Source organism: Giraffa tippelskirchi, chromosome 3 (assembly GCF_054371585.1).
Source record: "Giraffa tippelskirchi isolate mGirTip1 chromosome 3, T2T-mGirTip1v1.2.pri, whole genome shotgun sequence".
Lineage (NCBI taxonomy): Eukaryota > Metazoa > Chordata > Mammalia > Artiodactyla > Giraffidae > Giraffa > Giraffa tippelskirchi.
In genome coordinates this window covers 64,343,539-64,368,901 of record NC_137277.1, presented here as the reverse complement: position 1 = coordinate 64,368,901, position 25,363 = coordinate 64,343,539, and the positions used below count along the sequence as shown (strand labels likewise).

Sequence of the window (25,363 nt, the reverse complement as noted above, 5' to 3'; positions counted from 1 at the left end):
AGACCTCCCTCTTGTTTTCAGTAAACATCTCGATCCATTAGCATAAAACTATATCCTTTGTCTAGAATTCCTGGAATGTGTCTTTGGTCTGATAAATTATCAGCACTCAGATCCAGGGAAGGGCAGTATAATTAGCTTCTATTCCATTTGCCTGAGGGAAAAACAACTGGTGATCATTAATCTTAAACCCTTACATCTGATCCATTGTAAAATGGCCAGGAGGCATGAAAAAGGGTGAGGAGAGAAGCCATAAAGATGTTAAGTTAAGCATCTTGACCTTTAAACTGATTGGTTAGAAATAACATGATTTAAGAACAGGAGCCAACCAAAAAAGGAAGAGATTAATACTGGTAAAGATACAAAACCGCTGTAATCCCCAGCTTTTGAGGGACTCTTTACCCGCCTCTGTGTCTTCGCTGAGAGCTTTATACTTTCCTCCTCCCTAATAAATCGTATTCGCTTGCTACCATGAGTGTTTATGTGTTCCTCGAGTCCATACTTCGGCTTCATGAACAGGAACTCAGATTCCCATTTCAATAGCAGCAGACACAACACGACACACAACCTCCAGGGCTTTCCAGGTAGAACTTAAATATGCTTACAGAACAAAAGTAGCCCGTGGCCAAGTACCTCCTCATGCACATGCACAGTGCTCTAAGTGGTCTCAGCTGTTACTTAATCATTATTAACAAGAGAGGGAGGGTGTGGGGTGAGAGAGCCTGACCCTGCCATCTTGGCTAATTTGCTCTATCCCTACAGCTACTTAATTATATCAATAACCTATATTGAATAAACGATTTTTCTGCCCACTGATTTAAAATGCAACAGTTATTGAAGACTACAGCCACTAGATTTTAAGCAGGAGAATATATAATTAAATTTACTTTCATTAATTTTTGTCTTAGGTACATGTTTTCGGTTTTGGTTTTGGTTTTGAGATCATAGTCCCCTGACCAGTGATCAAACCAGTGCCCCCTACAGTGGAAGCACAGAATTCTAGCCACTGGACCACCAGGGAATTCCCATGACTCAAGCAGAGCTTTTGATATTATCATCTCAACTACATGGAATTCTGTTTTATTCTAGGAATAATCAAAAAAATTAAGAAATATTCCTGTGTTTATTGTAAAAATCCAGATTCACAGTGTAGGAGCAAAGTAGCCAAGATGCATTATTTTGTAAATAATGATTATATGACAGCTGAGATCACTAATAGCACTGTGTGTGCACATCACTGTGAGGTACATGTGAGGTACTCTCTTGGCCACGGGCTACTTTGTTCTGTAAGCATATATAAGCTCCACCTGAAAGCCCTTCTGGCTGCATTATGGTGGTGAAGATGCATTATGGCTGTGTCCACTGGGTCAACCACAAGAGGAGAGAATATAGCATGTCTGCTGCTACAGTTGCTGTGCCAGTCAGGGAGAATAAACGTATCTGCAGTTCCTAGAACTCCTTGAGTTTTCTTCGAGCCTCTTAGTCCGTGCCTCGCCTACCATGGGTTCAATGAACAGTGTACACAGTGATGAAGAGTGAGGCACACAGTTATATATGTAGCAACAATATGATAAATATAATTTTATGGCCCCCATTTTACAGACTGGAAAACTGAAGCACTGAGAAATTAAGAAGCTTGCTCAAGATCACACTAGTAAGTGACTGACTCCAAGCTATTCATCATTATGATATAGCCCAACTTAGTTTAAAGAAACAATCAAATGATGGGAAGACGCCTCTTCCTTCTGCCATCAGCTCCGTGTCTCCTGAGACACTACTTTTTCCCCTTCTGGTCTCCAGAGCACAATGACAATGTTTCTGTCTGAGGTTGGTTTACACTCTAAACCACATCTTCAGCCTTCTTTGCTACTAGCAGTTCTAGGGCCTCCTTTCTGCCTATTTAAATCAAGATTACTCCAATTTTCACCTGTTGCCCATTAAGCTAGGGACTCCCTAGTTTCTCTGCAGTTCATAGTTTCTGCTGGTTGAACTGCTTCTTGTGCATAGACTATACACACTTGAAAAGCTGAGTCACTCTCAACAAGCACTGTTGTGGTCAAGGAAGGCAAATTTCATGCTCCTTCCACCAACACTCAAAGGGCAAATGACTTGTCTCAGTGCCTATAGTGAATGCAGGGGCCTGGAGTTAATTATGGTTGAACATTTCTTGAGTAGAGGCTGCTGCTGCTGCTGCTGCTAAAGTCGCTTCAGTCGTGTCCGACTCTGTGTGACCCCACAGACGGCAGCCCACCAGGCTCCACCGTCCCTGGGATTCTCCAGGCAAGAACACTGGAGTGGGTTGCCATTTCCTTCTTCACTGCATGAAAGTGAGAAATGAAAGTGAAGTCGCTCAGCCATGTCCTACTCTTTGCGACCCCATGGACTGCAGCCTACCAGGCTCCTCCGTCCATGGGATTTTCCAGGCAAGAGTACTGGAGTGGTGTGCCATCGCCTTCTCCGTGAGCAGAGGCTAGGCTCTTTATATTATCTTTCACTGAATTCTCATAGTTACTGTATGAGGGATGTGGCCTGGTTAGGCAGGTGGAAGGTGGTGGTCTGTGCTCATCACAGACTCAGGGTAGCTTTCCAACAGCTTGGGGGACATACTGCGTTGGGGAAGAATAGCTGGCCATCCACCTAGATAAACCTAACATTGTTGGACAGACACTGCCAGAAGGAAGATCATGTCGGGAGGGAGGCTCACAGAGCAGGATCGGGGTTTTGGAGCATCATGTGTAAATTTACTCATCTTTTTGTCTACCTTGTGTTCTGTCTGGTTTGACGGTTTTATATATCTGGCTGGATAACCCATCTGTCTGTCCAGATAGAGCTTTGTGTGGCTCACTGAGAGTCTACTGTCTTTCGGGCTGGAGGTCTGCATGTCTGTGCTATGGGTTTGTCTAAGGATCTTTTCAAGTTGGCAGTCGGTCTGTCTGGGGCTTATTTTCCCAGCTGAGTCTACTTGAAGGTTCACCAGTCTATCAGTCTGAGGTCAGTACATCTGACTGTGAGGCTAGTGGGCTGTCTTGCTGAGTGCAGATTTGTCTGCCAAGCTGGTGATCTGTGTGCATCTGCTGTCCAGCTCAAGGGCTGGGGCTTGTGTGGCTAGCAGCCTGTGTAAACAGCTAGGGGTCTGACTTGTTGGAGTCCTTTCATGTGTCCAGATGGGAGTCTACCTGTTCATCTGGTTTTGGGGTCTCTTCATCTAACTTGGGATATAACTGGCCAGTTGCTTTGCAATCCATCTATTTCTCTGGTTGAGGATGGTGTCTCACTATGGCTGAGAATCTTACCTGTCCAACTAGGGGTACATCCAACCAATGGGATCCTATGTATCTGAGGGCTAGGAGCCCATCTGGCTAGCAGGGAGTCCATCTACCTGAAGGATTTGCAGTGTATGTCCCACTGCCAGATGGTCTGTATAGTGGGGGGTCCATCTGACTCATGTGGCTTTTTCTATCTGAGAATCCATCTGCTTATCTGACCAGCTGACCACCTGGGAGTCCACCTGGCTGTCTTCCCAGCAGGAGATATATCAATTTGTCTGCCAAAATATGGATTCTGTATAGTTGGTGAGTTGGTAAAGTCTGTCCACTTGTCTGCCTAGTTGGAAGTCTGCCCGGCTAGGTGAAGTGTCTGTGCAATCAAAGGTCTGTGTGGCTGATATCTGCCTGACTGGAGTACATTTGGCTACCTGGAAGTCCGTGTGATTATGCCTGTCAGTCTGTCTGCCCACATGGTAGGTCTGTGTAGCTGAAAGTCTGTCTAATTCAGAGAACATCTGTGTCTATTCAGCTGAGGATCTGTTTATGGCTGTCTGGGTGTCTGTCTGGCCAAGGGTCTGTCTGGCTAGTGTCTAGCAACCTAGCCGGAGGAGAGGGTCTGTCTTTGTGGTGATCTCTTTTGCATGGGGTGGTCTGTTAGGCTGTTGGTGTGTCACTCTCCCTGACTGGAGGTCTACCCATGGAATGGACTGTCCCTCTGAAGCTCTGGCTGTCTAGGGGAATGGCCTGTCCAGGTTGGAATTCCATCTGTCTGCTTACCCATCTGGGGATATCCTTAACCTGTCTGTCTGAAATCAGTCTGCTTGGCTGTTGTTACGCCTGGCTTCCATCTGTCTGAATGGTAGTGGGGGGTGAGGGTCCATCCATCTCTTTGTATTGTAAGCTGAATGTCTGAGTGAGGGAGTCTCAGATACTGAAATGAACCAATCTTTCAAGTGGTCTCCAGAAGTCTATCTATCCATCATCCCCTTCACAACGGGGGGCCCTACCAGGCCCTTGGGGTTGAGTTTCTTCTTGAGTATGCTCAGTGTAACCTCACCAGTCATCATCACCCAACTACCTCCCCAAGTCTCATGGTGTTGCTGAAACTTGGCCTCTGTTTACTGGTACCAAACAGAAATGCAGAGACAGTTTTGGGTGAAGTAGAAAAGAGTAGCTTTTATTGTTTTGCCAGGCAAAGGGGGCCACGGTGGGCTAATGCCATGAATACTGTGTGACCCACCCTAGAGGGGGCAGTAAGGAGTTTTATAGTATTCAAGGAGCAGGGGGTAATCACGGACCAAGCTCATGGACAGTCCTTCGATTGGCTGGCATCAAGGTGAAGTTTCAGCATCTTCAACCTCTGGTTTCAACCAGTCTAGGGTCTATGTTCTTGTTGTCAGCAGTTTTTATCTTGTGGGAGTCTGCTTCCTGTAAAAACAACTTAGGAATGTGTGTCAGGTCTTTATCTATCCCTTTCAGGAAACTGGGAGTTCAGTGATTCCACTATGGGGTAGAATTATAGTCTAAATTGTTACCAGTTGCCTAGCTCAACAACTATTCTTTGTTTTTACATCTTCACATTTCCAAATCATTAACTCTTGAGTCAGCATTTTACTTCAAAAGATAAGGACACAGGGACTTGAACATGGTTTCAGTGCCTTGAATGCTATAATCACTAAGGCAAAGCCCCACATCTTCCACGCCAAGAAACGTTTATTTTGATTCAGCCCAGCACCCCCATTCCCAACACTTCATAAAGCAGAGCATGACCCTCAGCAGTCCAGGCATCCATGCGGAGCAACAGACAGGCAGGGGCGCAGCGCTCACACCCGGGTCCACTCAGCAGGCGGATCTCGCGGTCCTTTAGGCCTCCCAATGCGCAGGTTAAAGCCTGGAAGAGGAAGGGCACCATAAGGCTCATAAGAGAAGCTGAGGTGTGGATAGGAAGGCAACCGGTGGAAAATCATTCTCAGGCCTCCAGGCCTTCCTGGTTTGCTGCAGCCACATCCACCAGGCTCTGAGGGCGTGAGTCCCCTGCCACCATCCTCGCCCCACCCCCGTCGCAACTGCACACGGCCCCACCAACCCAGTTTATCTGACTTACCTAGCCCACCAGTCTGAGCTCCATCCGCCACGTCCTCATAGGCGCCAGGCCCAGCTAGGCCTTCGTCAACAGGAACTGAGGGCAGAAAATCAGCCCGAACAGGTCAACTCAGACGGCCCTTCAAATTCCGGCATCCTCCCTGCCCAAGAAGGCAGGCTGGGGGCTGGGGGCTGGGGGTCCCAGCCCAGTGGGCAGGGGCGTGGCCAGGGGCGTAACCAAAACGGAGTCCTCTGCCCAGACCAGGTGACCGGGTCAGAGGCTGCGGCGGGGCCAGAGACCACAGCGTGGCCCTAGACGCTTCCGGGTGTGACCTGAGGACAGGCAACAGTCCTAGAAGCATGGCCAGGGAAGCCCGAACCTCAGCCCTCCAGGGCGTGCCCCGGCCAGACTCGAGCTGGGGGGAGGGGAGGTCATCGTGGCCTCCAGGCTCTCCAGAACCTAGCCACGGAGGATCGGTAGGAACAGGTAGGGGACCACCCAACCCCGCTCCGCCCCCCGGCCTCCTAGACTTACCGCGGCCCGGCTGCGCGCCGCGCGCGTCCTCAGATTGCGCCTGGGGCCGCCAGGCGCGCGGCGTCACCTGGCTGTAGAGTGGCGTGTCCTCTGTGCCGCGCGGCCGCGCGCCTGCGCCTGCCCCGGTGCCCACGGGGGCCGCACGCTTCTGCACCACCGCGTAAGTGTCGGCCATGGAGAGGGCCGGGGGCCCGGGCACCGAGATGCTCCTGCGGGTGGGGAGGGCGGGGAGGAAGTGAAACTGCAGCGCCCGGCCGGGGGAGGGAGGGGGCAGCTCCCTGGGCGAGCGAACCACCGGCTTCCTTCCCGCCTGAGGCGGCACGCAGGGAAGGAGCGCGGAGAGGCAGGCGGTTGGTCTCTGGGGAAGGGGGTCTCATTTCTGTGTCCCTAGGGCCCAGCAGGTTGCGTGGATGCAGGAAGGGCCCAGCAGGTTGCGTGGATGCAGGAAGGGCCCAGCTGGCAGGTGAACGGGGCGAGGTGTTATTGCTGCTGCTGCTAAGTCACATCAGTCGTGTCCGACTCTGTGCGACCCCATAGACGGAAGCCCACCAGGCTCCGCCGTCCCCGGGATTCTCCAGGCAAGAACACTGGAGTGGGTTGCCATTTCCTTCTCCAGTGCATGAAAGTGAAAAGTGAAAGTGAAGTCGCTCAGTCGTGTCCGACTCTTAGCGACCTCATGGACTGCAGCCTACCAGGCTCCTCCGTCCATGGGATTTCCCAGACAAGAGTACTGGAGTGGGTTTCCATTGCCTTCTCCGAGGTGTTAGTGAGGAGTGGTCATTTCTGTGTAGTTGTTTATTGAATAAATGAATGAGGAAGTGACATCTAAAGGGAAGGAAGGGAAAGTCTCAAAATGGAGAGCTGGTCTCAGACCAAGGGCTGAAGTCTGCTGCACCAGATACAAGGCCTGACAGTTGGGCAGCATCAAGAAATATCTGCTGAATTAATGACTTGGGGGGAATGTAGGGGTAGGGACAGAGGCAGTGTGATCTCTGGTATTGAAGAATCATATTCGGAAAGGCTCCCAGAGCTCAGTTCAGAGAAAGGGCTGGTGAATATGTGGTGAACTGAACGACAAGGATGGCGCCAGTGTTTCAAGGGTGAGGAAAGGGCTAGCCTCCAAGAAGAAGAAACTGGAAAGGGAAGACTCCGGGGATGGGGCTAGGTACCTGAGGACTCCACTGGATGGGCAGGCGATGGCATTAAGGGTCTGGGAAGGCCAGAGGGAGAGGGCGTCATCGTAGAGTGGGACACAGTTCTGGGGGAAAGACAGGAGGGGAAGGGCATGAGGCTTCAGAGGACACTGTCCAGGCTCCTAGTAGAGGTCACTGTGGTCTCTGTGCGGGGAGCTTAAGAGGAGACACTCTGATAAGGAAGCAAGGAGGATGACAAAGGTAGATATCAGAGTCAGTCCCTGCTACTGGAAGGAGTCCAAGGGCTAGATGCTGCCATAGTGGTGGCCATAGACCCCTGCTCTGGGTCCTGGTCTCTGAGGGTTGGAAGGGGGCCTTGGTACCTCCTTGAGGTTCTGGTAATGAAGGCTGGCATTCTGTAGCGCTGAGAGAAACATCTGAGCCACCGTGTGGTACAGGAACCTGTACTGCTCCTAGGGTAAGGGGGAAGACAGGTCATTGAGAAGGGAAGACAAGAACAGGAGGGATGTGTCCTTGGAATGGGGAGACCCTGCTCACACCTCTGTCTGTATGGCCATAGGCCGCTGCTTCCGAATCTCGAGGACCACATTGAAGAGGCTGAAGTTAGGTGGGATCATCTAGGGCAGAGAGACGGGCACATGAGAAGGACCTAGTGGGCACAGGACGCATGCTTCACGTGCATGCCCTCTTCATACCTGGGTCAGAAGCAACTGTCTCACATAATCCACAGTGCACAGGACACCTGTTCGCCCGCAGCCAGCACTGACAAGTAAGAATCAGAATAAGCTCAATCAGGGCCTTCCTGAAACCCATTTTAAAGGGGACATTTGGGGTGGGGGGTGAAGGGCTTAATTAATGGAGGGGCCCCTGCAGGACTTTTTGGTTCCCGGTTTCCCAGGTTATAATTTGAAAGGAAAAACTTTTTTAATTGCTGATATTTGTTTAGCATCAGCTGTGTACTTATTTCCCAGCAGACAGTCTGTGCTCAATAAATACTGACAATTTCAGTTGCAAATTTACCAAGTGTGGCCTCAGGTTTCTCAAAATAGGCATTCGAAAAACTGCAAGACTGGCTCCAAGTCCTGCGCTATTCTTCCCTGCCTCCCTCCCCAACTAGCATCCACTCTGTCTCACCAGATCCCCATAAAGCCCATTTATTAAACCTGCAATGGACACAGAGGGGGTTGGGACCAGATCCCTGGAGGTGCCGAGCTTCCTCAACCATGGCGAGCACATGATCAGGATTGCTGGGGACCCCTCTGTCTGGCCAGGACATATACTGCAGCTGGGACACTGAGCGAGATTCCTGAAACACAGAAAATGAGAGGCAAAGAATAAAAAAAGAAAGAAAAGCATTTATTGAGCAACTATTTCATGTCAGCCCTATTCTCCACATCTTCCATGTAAATGAAACAGATAAGAACTAAAGAGAAGGGTACTATTGTTAATGCCCATTTGACAGATAAGAAAGCCGAGACAGGAAGCTCTCACCATGTGGAAGTCTCCTCCTCCCCTTTCAGTACCTTCTGGAAGGTGACCTGCAGGATCCTGAGTGTGATGTCTGGATTCAGCCACATCTCCCTTGTCTGTGGATATGGGGCATGTGGGAAGAGGGCAGAGAAAAAAGATCACAGGTGCCAAAAGACACATTTTCAGGAAACAGTATTTCTGATTAAAAATTTTTAAAAAGGAGTTCCCTGGTGGCCTAGCGGTTAGGATTCTGGGCTTTCACTGCCACGGCCTGGTTCAGTCCCTGGTCAGGGAACTGAGATCCTGCAAGTCGTGCAACACAGTCCTTTCCCCCCACCCCACCCCCAAAAGAAACACCTGTTTCTAAAAATTCATTTAGTCCAAATATCCCCCATGACTTCTGTGAAGGAAACATTTTACATAAGGGAGAAAGAGAAACTATGAGCTAGTTCCAACAAGCTCATTTACAGTGAAAGAAAGAAATGTCTTTTGTTTTAAAACAAAAGTTTGCTTGTATTTATCAGTACCAATTGTTTTTATAACCTATGAGAGATTTTTCTGAGTTCTTTTGAAATGGTAAGGGAAATAAGAATTTTAAGAACCTAACCAGGTACATTTATATTTGCAGAGATAACCATGATAGTAGTTAAAATGCAAAATCAGTGTATAATGAGTTCTGACTATTTGCATGCTAATACCAGAGAGCTCCCTGCAGTGTGAGGGGGACTGTGGGGAAATTGTTCATCCTTTCAAGCCCAGCCCAAAAGCTTTCCACTCAGAATCTTCTGTGAAAGACAAAATCCAAGACTCCATAAAGTGCTGTTCCCACCTCTGCCCCAACTCACCAGAGTGATGCAGAAAGGCCCAATCTGCAGTGGTTCCTGTTGTAGGGCCCAATAACGCTCACACTTTTTCTGCAAAAGACAAGGGGAAAAGGGCAGGGACTGAAGAGGGGGAGTCTGCCTCAGAGTTCATATTAACATGTATACAACCCCTTGGGACAGCCCAGCTTGCTGGTGGAAGCACGGAGAGCAGCAGAATCTCATCAGATTAAACACAGACTCAGTGGAGATGTGAGCTTCTGACTGTGCAGGAGGAAGACTGTCCAGAATATTCTCCTACTGTAAGCAACTAAAAACTTGGAAAAAAATGTATGAGCCACTATTTTCAGACACTGGTCCACATGCATTTGCAGGACTGTGATCACTGAACAAAGGGAAACACATGAGTGAAACCCTATGAGTTCCCAAGCTTACTGCCTAGAGGCAGTAACCAGGCTGCAGACCATGAAGAGTCTGATGATCCCACTAGTTGAGAAACCAGAAATCTTGGCTCAGGGAGGCCGAGACAGAGTTCTTGAAAAAACAGTACTATGCAAACAAAAGCAAAGAACTCCAGAAGTCTGCATGGGGTCCCCTTGAGTCTTTAGCTGATAATAATCTGGGCACAGATTATTATGATATGAAACCCCAGGAAGCTAGGAAAGAATAACGTCCCATGAAAGCATAATAGCTATGGAACTATAAGATGAACATTTCCTAGAGCTCACAATGGAACAGAAATAATTTACATTTCCTCCAGCCAGAGTGGAGACCTGATTGATTAAAATGGGCATTCAGTAAGGAACAAGACACCACACATTAGTAAGTAGAATGAACTTAGTTCTAGAATAAAGGCTTCTTTAGATGTACCCTTAAAAAGCTTAAAAATAAACCATAAAATGATCAAATATCCAAAAATAACTGCCTTCCAAAAAACGTTCCAACACTTTTTTAAAAAAGTTCCTTTTTAAAAGAAAATAACAAGATCTAAAATTTATCAATACTTGTGTAAAATTTAGGCTTCCCATGTGGCACTAATGGTAAATAACCCACCTGGCAATGCAGGATACATAAGAGATTCAGGTTTGATCCCTGGGAAGATCCCCTGGAGGAGGAAATGGCAACCCACTCCAGTATTGCCTGGAGAATCCCCAAGGACAGAGGAGCCTGACAGGCTACAGTCCATAGGGTCATAAAGAGTCAGACATGACCCAAGCAACTTAGCAAGTGTAAAATATAAAATATTAAGCATCCAATAAAAATTTACTAGATATACAAAGAAGCAAAAAATATGACCTACACCCAGGAGATAAGTCAGTCAATAGAAAAAGACCCAATACAGATGAGGAAAAAAGCAGACAAAGACTTTAAGACAGCTTTTACAAACATGTTCAAAGATGAAAAGAAAAAACATGAATGTGGTGAAAAAAAAAGATATAAAAAAGACCTAAATGGAACTTCTAGAGAGGAAAAATAAAATATATGAAATAAAAAATTCACTATCTAAGGTACATGAAAAGATGTTCAACATTGGTAATTATTAGAGAAATGCAAATTAAAATTACAATGAGGTACCTCCTCACTCTAGTCAGAATAGCCATCATTAAAAAGTCTACAAATAACAAATGCTGGTGAGGTTGTGGAGAAAAGAGAACCCCCATACATTGCTGATGGGAATGTAAATTGGTGCAGCCACTATGGAAAACAATATGGAGGTTCTTTAAAAACTACAAAGAGTTGCTATATGATCAAGAATTCCTACTCCTGGGCATTTTTTGGGCTAATCTGAAAAGATACGTGCCCACTGTGTTCACAGTAGCAGTACTCACAACAGACAAGCCATGGGAACAACCTAAGTGTCAACTGACAGATGAATGGGTAAAGGAGATGTATGTATACACACACACACACAATATACTCATCTATAAAAAAGGAATGAAATAATGCCATTTTCAGCAACATGGATGGACCTAGAGATTATCATACTAAGTAAAGTAAGTCAGAAAGAAAAGACAAATACCATATGATATCACTTATATGTGAAATCTAAAATCTGACACAAATGAACTTACCTACAAAAGAGAAACAGAGTCACGAACACAGAAAACAGACTTGCAGTTACTGGGGGAAAAGGGAGTGTGGAGGGAACAATCAGGAGTGTGGGGTTAGCAAATGCAAACTATATATATATAGAATGGATAAACAAGGTCCTACTATATAGCACAGGGAACTATATTCAGCATCCTGTGATAAACCATAATGGAAAAGAATATGAAAAAAAATTCACTGTCTAATCGCAGATTAGGAGCTTCCCTGGTGGTCCAGTGACTAAAACTCCATCTCCCAACACAGGGCGCCTGGATCAGGGAACTAGACCCTCATGCCACAACCTGAAGATCCTGAGTACTACAGCTAAGATCTGGCATAGCCAAATAAATAAGTAATTTTTTTTAATAGCAGATTAGATACCAGAAGATCAGTGAACACAAAGGCATAGCAATAGAATCTATTAAAAATGAAAAAGAGAAAAAGTGGAGGAAAAAAACTAACAGAATCAGATATCTGTGGAAATATATCAAGTGGCCTAATGTATGTGTACCTGGAGTTCAGAAGGAGAGGAGAGGGGAGAATGGAAACTATTTTTGAAGAAATAATAGCTGCAAATTTTTCCAAATTTCATGAAACTATGAACCCACAGACCCAGAAAGGTCAGTGAACCATAAGGAGAATAATCCGAGGATTATTAACACCAAGTTAGATCATGAACAAATTGCTGAAAAATCATAATAAAAAAAAAAATCTTAAAACCATCATACACAAAAAGACATTAAATTTGAGAAATAAGAGTGACAGCACAATTTTGTCAGAAGCTTGCAAGCCAGAGGTCAATGGTGTTATGCCCTAAAAATGCTAAAATTAAAAATTCAGACAAAAGCTGAAAGACTTTATCATAAGCAAAACTGCACTATGAGAAATATTAAAGTAAGCTTTTCAGGAACTTCCCTAGTGTTCCAGTGGTTAAGACTCTGCACTTCCACTGCAGGGGGCATGGGTTTGATCCCTGGTTGGGAACTAATATCCCACATGCTGCATGGTGAGGCCAAAAATAAATAAATAAAATTCTGATTTCTTCTTTAACAAAAAAAAAGTAAGCTTTTTATACAAAAGAAACATGATCCCAGGTGGGATAATGACCTACACAAAGGGATGAAGAATAAAGAAAAAGGCAAATATGTAGCTAAATATAAAAGGTATTTCTCATTTTTAACACCTTTAAAAGATAATCTAGTGAATTTTACCAAAAAAGAAGGAATAGCAATCCTTCACAAATTTTTCCAAAAATTTCAAGAAGGAATATTTTATGAGACCAGTATTACTCTGGTATCAAAACCAGACAGATATCACAAGAAAACTATTCAACATCTCAAGAATATAGACAGAAGAATCATTAACAAAAGATTATACACAGTACACAAGATTGGTTCAAGATATGAAAGTCAATATATGAAAGTCAATCAATGTATAACATAATAACAGAAAATAAAACAGAAACACATGACCAACTCAATAGATGCAGAAAAAATGAACAAAATCCAGTACCTTTTCATAATAAAAACATGAAAGGCACTAGACATAGAAAAGAAATTCCTCATTGTAATTTAAAAAGCAAAACCAACAAGTATCTAAAAAAAACCTATAGCCAACCTAACACTTAATGGTGAAAGACTGAATAGTTTTGTCCTTAAGATCAGGAACAAGACAAAGATGTTTGCACTTTCTACTTCTGAACAATTTCATATTGGAAGTTGTAACCAGTGCAATTAGGAAAAAAGAAGCAAAGAAAGGAGAGGAGGTGGGAGGGAAGAAGAAAGAAAAGGACAGGAAAGAAAAAAGATGGGAAGGAAGAAGAAAGAAAGGGAAGTTACTCAGATTGGAAGAGACAAAACTATCTCAACTTGCAGACAGCATGATGTTATATATAGAAGTGATATCAGATAAAGTGTTAATCGCTCAGTCGTGTCCAACTCGGTGACCCCATGGAATGTAGCCCGCCAGACTCCTCTGTCCACAGATTTTTCCAGACAAGAATACTGGAGCAGGTAGCCATTCCCTTCTCCAGGGGATCTTTCTGACCAGGAATCGAACCTGGGTCTCCTATATTGCAGGCAGATTCTAGCCACTGGGAAAGCCCTATAGAAATCACATATAAACAACCCTGAAGAACACACACACACACACACACTATATCAGAGCTAAAAAGTGAGTTCAGCAAGGTTCAGAATACAAAATCAATACAGAAAAATCAATTGTATTTTCATGTAAAGAAAACTGTTGTTTGCAATATCTACCCTGAACTGATAGATTCAGTGCAATCCTTATCAAAATCCTAGGCTTTTTGATGATATTGGCAAGCTGATCTTAAAATTAATATGTTAACATTAATAAATGTGTTGTGGATACCCAAGGCTGCCCTCAGGTTTGATGATTCAATAGGAGGACTCACAGGACTCTGTACAGAGTTGTACTCATGGCTACAATTTATCACAATGAAAGGATACAGAATAAATTGGCAAAGGGAGAAGGCACACAGGGTGAAGTCTGCAGAAAACAAGGTGCCAGCTTCCAAGGGTCTTCACCCAGTAGAGTCACTTAGGATGTGCTTAACTCCTCCAGCTATGAGTTGTGACCACACATGTGAAATGTCCACAGGGAAGCTCCTTAGAAATTCAGTGCCCAAGGTTCTTACTGGGGGACTCTATGTGGTATGTAGGCACCTCTGACTAGCATGGGCCAAAACTTCAGACTCCAGAAGGAAAGCAGGTATCATATAAACATACTGTCACTTAGACACATTGCTTATATAAATACTTCAGGCAAAGTGGGCCACTCTTATTGGAAATCGGATTTCCAGTTAAGAGCCGACCTTACAGGAAGGCCTTTCTAAGCATAAGCACTACGCTTGCTATGTTAACTCTTTTCTGCACAGCAAGTGACCAAGAACAGACAAAACAATCTTGAAAATAGAACAAATTTGGAAGACTCACACTTCTTGACTTCAACACTTAACTACAAACCTACAATATGTTGTAGTACTGGCATAGTACTACAATCAATGGAATAGAATTGACAGTCCAGAAATAAACCTTTACATGTATGGTTGGTCAACTGATTTTCAGCAAAGGACCAAGACCATCCAGTGGAGAGAGCAGTCTTTTTAACAAGTAGTACTGGAACAACTGGATATCTAGAAACAAAAGAATGAATTTGGATCCCCTATCTTACACCATATATAAAAATTAACTCAAAATGAAAATGAAGCAGAGACCTAAGCATAAAACACTTAGAAGAAAACATAGGAGTAAATCTTTTTGACCTCTGGTTAGACAATGACTTGTTAGAAACAGCACCAAAAGCACATCAAAACAATAGATTGGAAGTCTTCAAACTTATAAAATGTTTGTGCTTCAAAGGACACTGTAAAGAAAATGAAAAGACACCCACACAATGAGACAAATATTTGTAAATCATATATTGATAAGGGACTTGTATTCAGAAGAATTCTTCCAATAATAAAAAGACAAATAATCCAATTAAAAAATGGTAAAGGACCTAAACAAATACTTGTCCAAAGAAGACATACAAATGGAAAAATAAGCACATGAAAAGATATTTGGTAAATCCACATCATTAGGCAAATGCAAACCAGAACCATGAGACAACACTTCCCACCCATTAGGATGGCTAAAAAACAAAACCAAAAAGTAACATATATCTTGGTGAGTGTATGGAAAAAAATGGAACCCTTGTGCATTGTTGGTGAGAATATAAAGTGGTGCAGCCACTGTGGAAAACAAAACAAAAACATGAAACACAGCGTTGCCACATGATCCAGTAATTAATTCTACTACCCCAAAAAATTGAAAACAAGGACTCAAAACAGATACTTATATATTAATATTTATAGCAGCATTATCACAATAACCAAAAGGTAGAAACAACCCAAATATCCATCAACAAATGAATGGATAAACAAAATGTGATACAAATGTAAAACAAAATGTTATTCAGCCTTAAAGAGAATGAAATTTTGATACGCTCTGCAACATGGATGAACCTTGAAAACATGATAAATGAAATAAGTCAGACACAAAAGGACAGGTATTGTATGATTCCACTGATATGAGGTACCTAGAATACGCAAATTAATAAAGCCAGAAAGTAAAATAAAGGCTACCAAGAGCTGCAGGAAGAGTAAAGGGGAAGTAATTATTAAATGGATAGAGTTTCTGTTTTGGATGATGAACAAGTTCTGGAATTGGATATTGATAATGGTTTGAAACATTGTGAATGTACTTAACGTTTCTAAATTGTATATCTGTAATCATTAAAATGGAAAAATTTATGTTATGTATATTTTATCACAACTGAAAAAAGAAAGACACAATGAATACCACTTCATATCCGACAGGATGGCTATAATGAAAAAGACAAAAATAACAAATGTTGGTTAGAATGTAGAGAAATTGGAAGATTCATACATTGCTGGTTGAAATGTATTGCAGTTTGACAGGTCCTCAAAATGTTAAAAATAAAGCTTACCGTATGACCCAACAATTCCACTTCTAGGTATATACTGAAGAGAAATGAAAACATACTTCTACACAGAAACCTGCACATGAATGTTTATAGCAGCAATATTCATAATCACCAAAAAGTGGAAATAGCTCAAATTTTATAAAGTGATTTTACTGTATGTGCTTAGTCACTCAGTCATGTCCAACTCTTTGCAGCCCCATGGACTGCAGCCCGGCAGACTCTTCTGTCCATGCAGATTCTCCAAGTAAAAATACTGGAGTGGGTTGCCATGACCTCCTCCAGGGGATCTTCCCCAACCCGGGGATTGAAGTCAGGTCTCCCACTTTGCAGGTGAATTCTTTACAGCTGAGTCATGGAAATATAAAATGGAATGTTATCCAGCAACAAGAAGGACTGAAGTATTGACATGGGCTTCCCTGGTGGCTCAGTCAACACATGCTACACTATGCATGAACCTTAGAAACACTACCTTAGTGTTTGAAGCCACTCAGCAAAGACAACGTGTCATATGATTGCAGTCATATGAAAAGTCCAGAGTGGGCAAATCTAATAGAGTAGATAGATTAGTAGTTGCTTAGGATGGAGTTTGGTAGGAAATGGAGTATGACTGCTAATGGATACAGGGTTTCTTTGTGGGGTGATGAAAATATTCTAAAATTTAATTGTGGTGATGGTTGTATAACTCAGGAATATACTAAAAACAACTGAATTGCACACTTTAGATGGATGAATAATATCTCAATAAAGTTTTTTTTTAATCTATATGAAAATAATAGCAGTATGTTGTGTAGTATATTTTAAATTTAGAACTAAACCTGTGGCAACAATAGCCTGAAGCATAGAAAGAGAAAATTGAAATATGCTGTTGTAAAGTTCTCACATTTTACCTGAAATGGTATAATAATAGTATTTGAACACAGACTGTGATAAGTACATATTTCACTAAACACACAAGCGCATAATACAGAGGTAAAACTAATAAAGTAATAATGACTATGAAATGGAGTCATAAAAATTCTCAGTAAAAAAGACAGAAAAGAAGAAAGGAACAAGAACAGATGGAACAAATAGAAAACAAATAGCAAAATCATAGATTTATACACATCACTGACACATTAAAGGTGGTGGTGCTTTAGTCACTAAGTCTTGTCTGACTCTTGAGACTCCATAGACTGTAACCCATCAGGCTCCTCTGTCCATGAGATTTTCCAGGCAAGAATACTGCAGAGGGTTACCATTTCCTTCTCCAGGGATCTTCCCAACCCAGGGATCAAACTCCTGCTTTGCAGGTGTATTCTTGACTGCTGAGCCACCAGTGAATCCTCCAATACATTGTTAGCCGCTCATTCATGTCCGACTCTTTGCGACCCCATGGACTGTTGCCTGCCAGGCTCCTCTGTCCATGGAATTCTCCAAGCAAGAATACTGGAGTGGGTAGCCATTCCCTTTTTCCAGGGGATCTTCCCCACCCAGAGATCAAACCCAGGTCTCCTGCATTACAGACAGATTCTTAACCATCTGAGCCACCAGGGAAGCCCAACACATTAAATACTACACCAATTAAAGGCAGAGATTGTCAGATTGGATTAAAAAAGTAAGTATCCACAATATGACAGCTATAAGAAACAATTTAAAAATAAAAATGAAGAATTCCCTGATGGTCCAGGGGTTAGGACTCCATGCTTCCATTGCAGGGGGCACAGGTTCAATCCCTGGCTGGAGAACTAAGATCCCTCAAGCCTCACGGTATGGACAAAAAATAAAAAGAAATTGAACACAGATTTTAAAAAGTAAGAGAGTAAGAAAGATAATCACACACACTCTAATCTAAGGAAGTTTAAATGGCTATATTAATACCAAAGTACACTTCAGAGAAAGGGTCATAAAAGAGACATTACATATTGAAAACAGGCTTGATTTATCAGGAGACATAATCCTGACTGTATAAGCACTCAATTATAGTTTTAAAGTACCTTAAGCAAAAACTGACAGAACTGAAAGAAAAAATAGATAAATGCAAGATTACAGTTAGAAATCTCAACACTCCTCTTTCAGCAAATAATAGGACAAGTAGACAAAAAAACATCTATTTCTGCTTTATTGACTATGACAAAGCCTTTGACTGTGTGGATCACAATAAACTGTGAAAAATTCTGAAAGAGATGGGAATACAAGACCACCTGACCTGCCTCTTGAGAAACCTGTATGCAGGTCAGGAAGCAACAGTTAGAACTGGACATGGAACAAACAACAGACTGGTTCCAAATAGGAAAAGGAGTATGTCAAGGCTGTATATTGTCACCCTGCTTATTTAACTTATATGCAGAGTACATCATGAGAAACACGGGGCTGGATGAAGCACAAGCTGGAATCAAGATTGCCGGGAGAAATATCAATAACCTCAGATATGCAGATGACACCATCCTTATGGCAGAAAGTGAAGAAGAACTAAAGAGCCTCTTGATGAAAGTGAAAGAGGAGAGTGAAAAAGTTGGGTTAAAGCTCAAAAACTAAGAAAACTAAGATCATGGCATCCGGTCCCATCACTTCATGGCAAATAGATGGGGAAACAGTGGAAACAGTGGCTGACTTTATTTTTTTGGGCTCCAAAATCACACAGATGGTGACTGCAGCCATGAAATTAAAAGACGCTTGCTCCTTGGAAGGAAAGTTATGACTAACCTAGACAGCATATTAAAAGCAGAGACATTACTTTGCCAACAAAGGTCCATCTAGTCAAGGCTATGGTTTTTCCAGTAGTCATGTATGGATGTGAGAGTTGGAGTATAAGGAAAGCTGAGCGCAGAAGAATTGGTGCTTTGGAACTGTGGTGTTGGAGAAGACTCTTGAGAGTCCCTTGGACTGCAAGGAGATCCAACCAGTCCATCCTAAAGGAGATCAGTCCTGAGTGTTCATTGGAAGGACTGATGTTGAAGCTGAAACTCCAATACTTTGGCCACCTGATGTGAAGAGCTGACTCATTGGAAAAGACCCTGATGCTGGGAAAGATTGAAGGCAGGAGGAGGAGGGGACGACAGAGAATGAGATGGTTAGATGGCATCACCGACTCAATGGACATGAGTTTGGGTAAACTCCAGGAGCTGGTGATGGACAGGGAGGCCTGGCGTGCTGCGGTTCATGGGGTCGCAAAGAGTCGGACACAACTGAGCGACTGAACTGAACTGAGACAAAAAAATATGAATAATACAATTTGAGTAATACTATTGACAAGCTTGTACTAATTGACAGTTATAAAACAGTTGAAGGTTTCAACACTCCTATTGGGAACTGACAGAACATTTAGAGAAAAGAAATCAGTAAAGATATATAAGATACAATAAATACATAAAAGATTAAAGTGTCTTTCAAAAAGACACAATCAATTTGATCTGATATTTATAGAATACTCAACGAGGCAGAATATACATTCTTTTCAAGTGCACACAAAACATTTACCAAGATAGATTGTATTCATGGCCACAAAGCAAGTTTCAATACATCTGGAATAATATTAAATTGTTCTTTGACCACAATGGAACTGAAATTTAGTAACAGGAAGATACATGGAAAAGTCCCCAATATTTGGAAATTAAGCACAGCCGTGGTCAAACACCATGTCAAATAAGAAATCACAAGGGCAACTAGAACACATGTTAAATTAACTGGAAAAAAAAAGACAACATAGTTTATGAAATGTAGCTAGAGCAGTGTATAGAGAAAAATGAATGACATTACTTACATGTGATAAAAATCACAAATCTATTATCTAAGCTTAAAGAACTAGAAAAAAAAGAGCAAGTTAAACCTAAACCAGAAGAAATGATAAAGATAAAAGAAATTAATGAAATAAAAATTTAAAAACAGAGAAAATGAATAAAATTCAAAGCAGCTTCTTTGAAAAAATAAAACTAATAACCCTCTAGCCTAGAGATTGGCTAACTTTCTATAAATGGCCAGATAATAAATCTTTTAGACTTTGTGAGCCATACAGTCTACTTAACTTGCAACTACTGAACTTGACAATTGTGGCATGTATACACTGTGTAAACCAATGAGCATGACTATGTTCTAATACATTTTTTTGTTTACAAAAACAGGCAGCAGGACAGATTTAGTACAACAGTTAAAAGTTTGCTTCTTTATTCTAGCCAGACCGAATAGCCAGGAGAGAAAGACATATCACAACTATCAAAATTAGGGATGAAAAATGTACATCACTACAGATTGCATAGACTCCATGATCAGCCAGCTATCCCAGCAGGCCAGGATGCAGAAACCATGTGCCTTCAATATTGAATTACATTTATTGAGTAACTAATTTATGCTTATGGGCAAAACAAAGATCCCCGCTCTCCTGGAACTTTCCTTCTACTCAGGGAGACAGAATAAACAATATACATAATGCATTTGTAGATTATCTTATATTTCATTCAGAAGCTGGTAAGAACTGTGAAGAAAAATGAAAGTAGGACCAGGGAAGAAGAGTGGGATTTTCAAATGGGGTGAGTTCCAGGAAGATCTCATTGAGGAAGGAGCGTTTGAGCCAAGACCTGAAGGTGGTGATGCAGCAGCCCAAGGAGAAAAATGTCCCAGGCAGAGGGAACAGACAAAGCACAGGACCTGAGGCAGAACAAAGGCCCCAGTGGTTGGAGCATAGTGAATAAGTGGAAGAAACATGGGGAAAGACATCAGAGTTGTACTGGGGAAGCCACAGTTATAGGGCCTTATGGTCTATGGGGCAGGAAGACCAGCAGGAGAGGGTTGCCAACATTGGAGGGATGAGCCCCATGAATAAAAGGAAAAAGATCATAAAAAAAATTAAAGCCAGTAATAGTGGGCTTGGCAGAGCTACAGTGGGGGTCACTCCAAGAACCAGTCCCTTGAGTCATGGGATCAGGGAAGAGCTAATGAGAGTTCTCCTGTCTCCCTGCATAAGGACATGCTCTCGAGAGGCTGAGCACACCTACCCGTCCATTCTCCATCTCTTGACAGGCCATCAGGATGACCTAGAGATAGGGGTAAGGGAGGAGAATCAGTTTAGGGGGTGCAGTTATCAAGGCCAAGGGAGGACCCAGAATACTGGCCACACCTCCCCCTCCCCCAAAGCTGACCTTGACCCCAAATTCCCAGACAAGGCGCCAGAAGTCAAGCAAGGTGTGAGGCAGGGGTCCTTGTGTGGCGATGTAGGCCTGGCTTCCGTCTGTGCCCTGGTAAAGGCTAAGTTCACTATAGAGAATCCACTGTCACCTCCACCACCTCTGCCCCTTTCCTGACTCCCAGGCTGACCCTGATGAAGTTGCCATTGATGTAGTCGCCATGTCCCTCTTCCTGGAGCAGGGAAAGGATCACTCGTGTCTGATCGTCTGCCAGGAGGAGAAGTGAGAAACATGGAGTTTGTGGATGACAGGGGCCCTGATTGCCTCCCAAATGAAAGCCAGCAGGGGATGGCACACCTGGGAGATCCCATCGAGGTGCACTCGTGGGATGCTGGGGAGAAGTGCAGCCACTGCAAGGCTCTGGGAGGGAGCGTTCTGGGAACCCAGGAGGACACAGGGACCCTGGCTGGCACCTGGATTCCACGGGGTGAGGGCACTGACTCCTCCGGAGGCCCCACCCCCACCTCCGACTTACAAGGCAGCACATCCTTGTAGCGGTTCTTCCTCACGTTCTCGGGTCGACTGCCGGCCTCCGTTGAGCACATGCTTTCCTTCTTCCAGGCGGCTGAGCGGGCCCGGATGTCCTGGTGGGAGGACCGCAAGAAGACTCGGGGGTGGGAAGAGAGAGTAAGAGAGGAGCCAGATCAGAGTCCTGGGACACTGAGGCTCTCACAGGGATATGCGGCACGTGGCCTATGAAAGGTGAGTGCTGCCTCCAGATAGGGTAGAGCTTACTAATTATATTGATTCAATAACAGTAGCCATTCAGAGTGCCCTCTCTACGCTAAGCCTTGTGTGAGGGCATTGAACTATCTGCAAGGTCCCTCCAAAGTGGGTATTATTGACTCCCCATTGTGCAGGTAAGAAAGCTGAGGCACCACATGTGTGAGTGACTTTCTGAAAGTGCCACCCAGGAAGTGGGTGAGTGAGTGTTGAACTCAGACCTCTGAGCATCTGTCCTCGTACCCTCAGTGTGTATTTACACCTTATCGTGAACAATAATTGTAATATATTATGTACTTAATATAACAAACATGATACACAAGAGGATAAATACAATGTATATGAAGTAAATGTATAACATTACTTATGTAGATACTATTAGGTGCTTTAATACTGTTAGATTATTATGATCAGTGAATAGTGTTGCCATCATCATCAGGTATTCATAATCATGACAATAATAAATAACACCTACCAAGCCACCATGAGTGCAAGCCACCATTCTAAGTGTTCTTACACCTACCAGGTAGGTCATTTAAGTCTTCCTGTACACATTTCTGCAGTGGGTACCACTATGGATATTTCTACTATGTAGATGAGGAAACCAAGGCCCAGAGAGGCCTTGGAAGATCCTGTGAGTGCAGGAAACTGCAGGAGGGTGGCCTCCAGCAACTGGCCCTGCTCACCACCCAGCTTCTGCATAGGGGTCCTCAGCACTGCTCACTGTCCCAGACTGGACCCAGACCTGGACGGACATGATGTCATGTACTACCTGGGTATTATGTGTTTACATTTATTATGCACATTTTCATATTGAATAAATTATATATTCTGCATTTATTACACATTTCATATATTTAATATTTATTTTATATTTGTATAAACAGATTTATCTTATACTTTTATCTATTTATTACATTGTTTCTGAGAAACTTGAATAACTGCTCATTTTATAAATGAGTATTTATGTTTATTCTACTGTTCTATGAAATTAAGGTGTAAAATATAGTTTATGACCATATTTATACATATACACTATATATTTTATATATATAATATTTTATTATATATATTTATATATATTATAATAATATATATTATATTTATTAATACAATTATTTCATAAATCTGTTCTCTATTTCTATTGTACTTAATGATTATATAGTCATTTATTACTTACATATATTTATCAGACATTTCTAAATTTGAGATGTCCCCATATATGATTCTAACACGGTTCTATGTTATTATATTCAAAATATCTCAGTACTTGTACAGTGCGATGCCTACGACGCTGCTGCATTATCACTCCTTAAGTATGGCTTGCACTACCCCACTGTGAAGTTTAGGATTATTTATAACTAGTGACAAAGGCGCCTATAAAGAAAGCGCTCAAGATGTGCTAAGCGCGGTTTACCCACACTGGCTATTTTAATCCTCAGGTCAGTTTAGTCATCAAGGTCCACATTTCACCCTAACCGCAGCGGGGCCTCTTGGTTCCTCTTTTCCCAGCCTCTCCCTCCCCAGGACCACAGTAGTGACAGTGACCACCGGGTCGCCTGGAGTGGCCGGGCATCGCGTGAGCGCCCGCCTTCTCCGCTCAGCAACCCAATGATACCCGGAGCTCAGCTAGGGCGCAGGGACCCGAGGGCGTGTGCGGCTGTGGACTTCGCCCTCTGGGGCTCTGCAGGCAGAGGGTTAAGACAGGCAGGGAGAGAGTGCGACAGAGAGAGGTGCTGGGGAGAGAGAAACAGAGAGATCCCGAAGTGAGAAGACGACCCTGGACGCCGAGAGAGAAGCAAAGTGCAGCAGGATGCACAGAAGAACAGACAGAAGTCCGGACTGTCCAGGGCGAGGAGCAGGAGCTCAGCAGTCCACACTCGCCCACTCACGCTGAACTCGCCGGCGAAGACCACCCCATCCCTGCCGCCCAGTGCCTCCAGCTGCTCCAAGAAGCTCCGCGCCGCATCCAAACTGCGGCTCATAGTGCCGCCTGGGAGTGAGGTACAGTCTACCTGTGGTGCTCCGCGCTCTCCGCTAGGGTAGACTCCGCCGGAGGCAGCGAGGCCCCGCCTCAGATCTCGCCGGCCAATGGGAGTGCGCAGCGGCAGACCGGGCGCGCCCCTCGGCCAATGACACTCAGAGCCCGCCCCAGCCCCGCCCACAGGCTCCCGGGCTAGGGGCGCCAGGTTCCCCTGGCTGTGCGTGGGGCTGGAAAACTGCGCCGGCGCTTCCATTTTTTTGTCTCCGCGCGGGCTGGCTGAGTCCCTGTGGTCCTTTGGACACCTTCTCTAGCTTGGGCCCGGGGTCCACGCCCTGGCAGGGCAGATGGCTGCACGCATTCGCCCGGCCTCCAGGGCTCGGTCTTCTGGGAGATGGACTGTGTCCGGATCCCAACCAGGATGGCGTGTCAGCTGTGAGTAAAGACGGCTGCCCAGATCGAGCTGAAATTCCTGACCGGAAAACCCTGGGTGGAGACCTTACCCCGCTCTGCGCTCGGGCAGACTCCAAGGGAGGTTGGGAGAAGTAGCCGCGGGGGGAAATGACACCCGGGCACCTGAGCTGTGAGAAAGAATTTTTTGAGCTGAGGGAGCCAGGATCATCCTAATTTGAGAATCTCAAGCCGTATAAAACTTCCAGGAAACTGAGAACCGAGGTTTTGGGAGTGGACTCCAGGGGTCTAGATGTTCTAAACGCTTTTGAGGATTTTTTTTTTTTCATCCTCATACTCTCGTCTTCAGAAAATGGGGAGAAGGCCAGAGGACGGCTGCTGCCCTAGGGCCACCAAGGATAAGGATGGAGAGAGTAGGGAGGAGCCAGGGGCCCCTGCCAAGGGCCGGTCAGTGTAGATGGGCTAGCCCATCCTTCACTTTGGAGGTAAGGAGTGTGAACCCAATTCATTAGGGAGTTATCAGAATGTTGTCACAGACAGGCAAACTGTTTCTAAAAGGACTCGGGTCTCTGGTTCTTGTCCCAGCCACTCAACTTCAACAGGCAGGGTGAAAGCAACCACAGGCCGTATGTAAAGGGATGAGCATGGCTGTATTCCAAACTTTATAGACTTTAAATTTTATTTCATGTGTCAATTTTTCTTTCGTGGGCTGCAGGCTGTAGGCTGCCAATCTGTTTAAGTGACTGAAGGCAAAAAGCAGATCAGTAGGAATGTTTCACTTATTGAGGGATCGAGTCACTGTTGACTCACTGTCATCTTTGAAAGTTCAAAGGTCAGTAGTGACCACCGAGGATGGACGTTGTGAGTTCACTGCAGGCCAGTGAGAGTTCCTTGCATGTTCATGGAGACTATCAATAGATGTCAGTGGCAGTTACTGGGAGATGTCAGTGAGAGACTGAAAGTAACCAGGGAGCCAGTGGGACTTGGAGTGTTAGTTTACTAAGTAATTGAGGGATCAAACGAGTCAGGGAAGTCCATTGAGGACCCCTAACCAGGGCTCGACAGTGAATGTCAGTGTAATCACTGAGATTTCTTGGATGGTCTAGGGGCTGTTGTTGGACTCAGGGTGGTGGGATAAAGAAGCATCAGTGAACTTGGAGAAAATATGGA

General features: G+C 44.1%; 1 protein-coding gene across 2 annotated transcripts; it reads right to left on the bottom strand.

The window, feature by feature from the left end:
* Positions 1-4,412: 4,412 nt before the first annotated feature.
* On the bottom strand, positions 4,413-23,845 carry PTPN18 (protein tyrosine phosphatase non-receptor type 18). 2 transcript variants are annotated; one of them, XM_081583135.1, is made up of 15 exons: positions 23,694-23,845; positions 21,554-21,662; positions 21,209-21,285; positions 21,034-21,129; positions 20,890-20,928; positions 9,350-9,418; positions 8,558-8,620; positions 8,198-8,340; positions 7,730-7,796; positions 7,574-7,651; positions 7,397-7,486; positions 7,050-7,138; positions 5,881-6,089; positions 5,368-5,442; positions 4,413-5,154 (listed from the first exon to the last, which is right to left on the bottom strand). In XM_081583135.1, the coding sequence occupies exons 1-15, from the start codon at positions 23,784-23,786 to the stop codon at positions 5,087-5,089; spliced, it is 1,365 nt and encodes a 454-aa protein (XP_081439261.1). In that variant the 5' UTR covers positions 23,787-23,845; the 3' UTR covers positions 4,413-5,086. The 2 variants fall into 2 exon arrangements, with proteins under 2 accessions (XP_081439261.1, XP_081439262.1); XM_081583136.1 differs by lacking the exons at positions 20,890-20,928; positions 21,034-21,129; positions 21,209-21,285; positions 21,554-21,662.
* Positions 23,846-25,363: the final 1,518 nt, after the last annotated feature.

Coding starts and splice junctions, on each gene's coding strand:
- PTPN18 (XM_081583135.1), bottom strand. CDS start 23,786: ATGAGCCGCAGTTTGGATGCGGCGCGGAGCTTCTTGGAGCAGCTGGAG. Junction 21,286..21,553: donor CTACAAGGATGTGCTGCCTT/GTAAGTCGGAGG, acceptor TCCTCCTGGCAG/ACGATCAGACACGAGTGATC. Junction 7,139..7,396: donor ATTACCAGAACCTCAAGGAG/GTACCAAGGCCC, acceptor TCTTTCCCCCAG/AACTGTGTCCCACTCTACGA.